The 5957-nt window shown below is 35.0% G+C and overlaps 1 protein-coding gene across 2 annotated transcripts in view; it reads right to left on the bottom strand.

Moving 5' to 3' along the window:
* Nucleotides 1-2823: 2823 nt before the first annotated feature.
* Nucleotides 2824-5957, bottom strand: part of LOC142351992 (uncharacterized) — an 85626-nt gene continuing 82492 nt past the window's right edge. For both annotated transcript variants that reach the window (XM_075404288.1, XM_075404289.1), the window contains exon 24: nucleotides 2824-4006. In XM_075404288.1, the coding sequence (XP_075260403.1) occupies nucleotides 3849-4006 (158 nt within the window). In that variant the 3' untranslated portion in view covers nucleotides 2824-3848. The remainder of the gene's footprint in view (nucleotides 4007-5957) is intronic.

Here is a 5957-nt window from a genome sequence, read left to right as displayed (position 1 = left end):
ATTGCTTTCTAAAGAGTATTTATTGTCAGCGGCAAAATTTTATTTATTTTATTAACAGATGTTCATGACTTTAATTCCCGTTAATTTACAGCTGTGCGTCTTTTTTGTATCGGTTAATACAGATGTACTACTCGAAAAAAATGGTCATTAATATTGAAAAAAAACTTGAAAAATCCATCAATGAACAGTTTTGTTCAGAGGACAGCTATATTAACGCATTCAAAAGCGACATTCATACTTGTTGATTAAGCACAGACTTCAACGATCGTTATCAATGGCTTCAATCGGCCTCGTCTCAATCCATTAAAATCTCGATACGTCAAAAATCAGTGTCTAACACTGAATATAACCACACGGTTGTTATCACCACCGAGAAGTTATCAAACTCGGTACTATTCATTAATCAACACCTGTTGCGATCATGTTTGTTTTTTAGACTACAAGTTTATCAACGAAAGTTGCAGTCATTAATGCGGCAAAAAAACTTAATGAGCAGAGGTCTAAAACATAGCTGGCAGATTGCCAGAAAATAGGCGCAATAGCTTCGTAGATCTGCAGTCTCAAAAAAGACAGACCAAAAAAATCGTCTTTTAATTGAAGGATGATGTTATATTTTGATTAAAAATCTGTACAAGTTTTTGCTGCCTCTTTTAGCTGCTCTTAAATAACCTTCATTTAGAGTGACACACACCCATTTCACCTTATCTCTTCGAATTAAAGTAAATAAAACTCAATTTCAAAGTGAGGAAGTCATTTTTGAGAGTGAGGTAAGTCGTGTGACCAAAAATTTTATCACGCGAATTAACAAAAAAACTCGCTCCACTAAGAGCAAAAAATGACGTCACGCACGCACTTCAGTTGAAATTGCATGAACGAATGAACAAAACGCAGATTTGAAGTGGTTGTGACGTCATACGGTCGTAACAAAAATCGCAACGACGAAATAAAAAAACCAAGAGAAGGCCAATAATAGCCCCAGCTATCGCTGTGCTGCTATTACAAATAATTGGCAAAGTCACAAAATATGAGGCCCTCTAAATTTGCTGCTAACATAAAACAAGAAATTAGCGGAGCAAGATCACTAACTTCAAGATTTCTTTTCGCAAGAAGTCACCTGAACACGTTAAAAATTTCACATTTTTTAAAACAATATTTTGTCTCTAACGACTGTCAAGTGGTTGGCTTCGTCAGCAGCTAGCTACGATTTAGGGAGCATAGGCTTAGCTAAATCAAATAGACGTAGGGTAAACGCGGTGGGTCCCAGGGGGATCGAGCGCGCTTGGTTACGGATGCAATGAAGGTGTGCCGATTTGTGGGAGGGGGTAAACTCAAAGAACTTTCCTTCATATCATGAGTTTACGCATCAAAAACTGTTTCGGTTAATCGTACACTTACACTGTAGTAAGCGGAAAGGCTCTAAGCAAATTTAATGCCCACCAGGCGTAACCTGTTTATCCTGTTTTTTGAGGACGAAAAGTCAAAAGGGTCAGACGAAAAACAGCATAAAAAAACCGCTGCACTGATATAATTCACACCAATGTCACTCTTAAAAATCATAACTAGCAAACAATTTTGCATTAAAAAAAGTTTAACACATTTAAAATAATTGCTTCAAACGATGTTCGAAAGCAATTAAAAAGTAGGGTTCCGTTGCCTGCTTAACCCTTATTTTCAAAATCACGACTAACTGGTTTTTTGAATTGACGCAATCTTTTTTTTTCGTTTCAGCTGTTCCAAGTAAAATCATTAAATTAAAAAGGCATCAAAATAATTATCTTCAATAAATGGATCTCTTGCGTTCGTGACCCGCCTATTAGTATGTACACCTTACTTTTGCAAATTTTCAATGCTTAACTTTCAAACTACACCAAAGATTCATCGACCAAAGAAAATGTTCTGGAATTTTCATTGAATAAACAAAAAAGACCTAGAATGGCTAGGATTGGATTTGGAAAACCTTTTAGAAAAGAAACACTGATAAGAAACTCGAAAATCGATGAACAAATCAGTCATTTAATGAAACATTTAAGACCAAAATTCAAACCCACTTAAAAATAGAAAAATTCAATTATCTCGCATAATAGAAGCGCCCGTATAAAAACACTTCTTATCACCGTGAGACCATGAAAATTCTCACGCAACAAAGGAAAGCCATAATAGGTACACGAACCTGTTTTACTTTGAAGCACAATCGTAAAAACTGCAAGAAATTGTGCTAAAAAATTTTTATATTTCAAATTTTTTGTACAATTTCGAAACAAAACTGTTTTATACCATCAATACTGAGAAATAAACTGATACTTAAAAACTACATCGAGCAAAAGGCGTCTGTTCAATACCGCCAAATGGCCTGAAATTATTACCTATTCAAATCTCTTACCTAAAAAATTAAATAGCTTGAGAAAGCAGCACGTGAACAATTTTGCTAGCTTACAGAAAGTGTTTCACAAATCAATCTCTCGCTCTCTCAAAACAACTATTTCTCTTTTTTTTCTGAATGAAAACCACTCTTCTCGGTCCACTCTCCAATTTTGTTCACCAATTTTTTACACCCCACGCGTTTCATTTCCTGCTTCAAAAATCACTACAATCAAATTGATTAAAAAGACTTTCTCAAACACTACTCAACACGTCGTTAAAAAAGACGTTCCAAAACGATTAAAATTCTCTGATTTGTTAGAAAAAACTGAGTGCATAAATAAGAGACTTTAAGAGGTTGCTGCGGCTATTAAGAAGATCAATAATTCCAGATGGCAATCTAAAAAACGCAAACGATAATGACCTGTTTTCTGAAAGTTACAACTAAACTTTGAAAACCAGACATGAACTATAAAAATGAATTGTAAATTACAATAACGAAAGGGTGCATCTAACGATACATTTGATATTAACTATTCGATATACAGAATATTATCTCTCAAGGGAAGGAAACTATTAAACATTGTCACTATTTCATACAATTTATCTCAACACCAATTAAATTTAAATTAACTGAACAAATCAAGGAAAAATTCTTCAGAGGAATGAGGTGAAACATTTGTTTGTAACAGGAAAGAGACCAAAACACCTTTTCAAGTAGTCACACTGACTTCTGTAAACAAATATTAATCAGTCCAAACAATCCAGAGATTTCACTGTGAGAATTCTAGCAATAAGTTAGCCAGACTTATTATTACAATTGTGTTGGAATTAAAGTCAGTTTATATCTTCGATTCTGTAGCGTCTTTGGCCAAATTGAACTATACGGTAACACGAGAATTTCATGCTAATTCGTGTTGTCCTGGAAATTACTGCAGACTTCAAATATATTCCACTTGTTTCATAAGTGTTCCCAGTTTATTAAAGCTTTCATTTTCAATAGTTCTTCCTTCTCCGTTATAAAAGCGAACGAAGATGACGTAACTGACTTTTTTCTGTAGACTCAAAGTTACTGCAAGTTAGGAGGCCATGAAAATTGTCACGCATGTCGACTCAATTCCTAACAACCGAAAAGTACCCACCGTTGTCGTGTGGATGCCCAAAGCGCATTTTTCATCTTTCTTCTCGCAGCAATCGTTAATAGAAATCAAAATTTGTACAATCAATAAGTTTTCACATACATCTTAGTGTTGATAGTAGGGCATATCTAAACCAGTGTCCAATTCTCCGCTGTTAACCACAATTTGGTAATCGGAATTTAGTTTTTACATTCAATAAACTCTTGGATTGATAAATTATCGCGGTGGAATGGAAGTAGAAATTGATCAACTAGTTTTGACCGTTCTTTCTTGCCTTCTTAACATAAATTTTAATTTCTAAATTCACTTTTTCTTGTCATAGATAGACAGAGGAATGATAATATACGACTATCAAGATGGCAGCACTATCAAGGGTTCTGGTCGACTTGAGCAGCGGGCACCCTGTATGTTGGAAGGTCTTCGTAACAGAATCTCGACCACCTGCATTCTCCGATCGTATTCATTGTCATCCCCAGATGGAGGGAAACACGCATCCACTAATGTAGTCTCTACACACAAAAATAAACATTTCCCCGGTTGAAACTTTTTAGCCGCCATAACAATATCAATTGTTCTCCAATTCATACTCTTAAAGCTTAACATAGTAGCAATAAACCTTGGTTGCCTTTGGAACTTAGTGCCCCAACATATGAATTTAATCACTTGTACTGGCGGATAACCTTACCATTGTCTACGATTTTGAGCATTCAATTAGCCAAAAACTGAAAATTAACTGTTTACTTACTCGGGACTCACTTCAGAGATTTTATTGATCTTGCGAGTTGCCAAACTGCTAATTTCCATATTAATCAACGATTAGTATTGCGAAGGACATTTCTGAGCATTCATTAATTAGGTTTTATTTTCATTTCCGTCCCATTACTATATTGTTAACGATGATGGTTATTAGACTATGTAAACGTGGGCAAAAGTGAAGGTGGTGTGGACAAAATTTACGGCGCGCGTTGATAACAGCTACAAACCCGTGCCACTTTTGTCCACGCTTGATCAAATCATACATCATGAATGGATGCACAAAAAATTCCAGAATTGAAGCCCAATTTGAACTAGATTAGCTTATTGCCACAAGAGTCATATACACTCACAGCCCTTATCTTAAAACATGGTCGAGTGAAATAGTGACACTTTCAACATTTGTATATAACTTCTAAGAAAGCTTGAACTGTCGGACCAATTCCGTTATTGACCTTATATAACTTAGCTTAGCTCGGAGTTCTCGGAGAACATTAACATTAAACGAACGAAATACTCAATTTCTTTTATAGAATGAAATACTCAAAGTCAATATAAATCGTTCAAGCGAGCGAGAGAATTGTCCAGAATGTTCAAGCTAAGAATTAAAAAAAGGCCACGCAAAACTTTTGCAGAAAGAAGACACACACAGACACACATATTTACAAAAATTGCTTCAAACTTTGTTCGAGAGCAATTAACAAACATACCGGGCAGATTGCCGGAAAATAGCCGCCGTTGATTCCAATAAGCATGATTGGGATTGAAATAACAGAAGATATTGAAAAAAAAAAAGATTTTTGTAAAAAAAACATTTTTTAAGTCCGATTTATTTTGATGGCATTTCGTAGTTGAACATACTTCTGTTTCTTAGAGAGAGGCTACAGGGGCTACTATCAATAACAATAAGCATTAGAGATGATAAATAAAACTTATAGGAACGACGTTCAAATAGCGGGCGTCTAAAATTGGGCTTTATGGGTTTATCCCGTTTCTATTTCTGACATCCATTTTTGTACTAACTCTGTTCATTTTGAATTGCTTTGCTGAGCAACTGATGTTCAAAATCACTTTTAGCAGAATGAGAGAAGAGAGAAACTAGCCTAGAGAAGTTAAAAAGATTTTACGCAAAATGTTGAAAAGGCGGCAAAATGAGGTAAAGCGAAACATTTTTTTATTCGACGAAGTAAAAAAAAATAGGAGCGCTATAATAGCCGGCTGAGAAGATGATGGCGGCTATTAATAAACAGCACTCATTTCGTTATTCTTACATTAATTGAAATTTATCGCTACTATTTAAATTTCAAACGATAATCTGAGACTAAATTCTTATAAGTATAAGTAGTTAAACATAGCCAATAGATTTCCCGAAAAAAAAGCCGCGATAGACGCTTGTGACCTTCCATGGAATTAAAAACATACCCGGCAGATTGCAGTAAAATAGCCGCCGTTGATTCCCATAACTCCATTGGGATTGAAAGAAAAGAAAATATCATAAAAAATTGATTTTTGTATAAAAACATTTTTAAGTGCGATTTATTTTGATGTCATTTTGTAATTGAACATACTCATGTCTCTCAGTGAGAGGCTACAGGGTCTAGTATCAACACCAATAAGAATTATAGATAGTAACTAAAACTTATGGAGAGAAAAAGTTCAAGTACCGGGCATCTAAAAATGGGCTTTACGGGTTTATCCCGTTTCTAT

This window comes from Convolutriloba macropyga, chromosome 13 (assembly GCF_964194025.1).
Source record: "Convolutriloba macropyga chromosome 13, txConMacr16.3, whole genome shotgun sequence".
NCBI classification, from domain to species: Eukaryota; Metazoa; Xenacoelomorpha; order Acoela; family Convolutidae; genus Convolutriloba; species Convolutriloba macropyga.
Note: the sequence above shows the minus strand (reverse complement) of the source record. Positions and strands in the feature narration are given on the sequence as shown.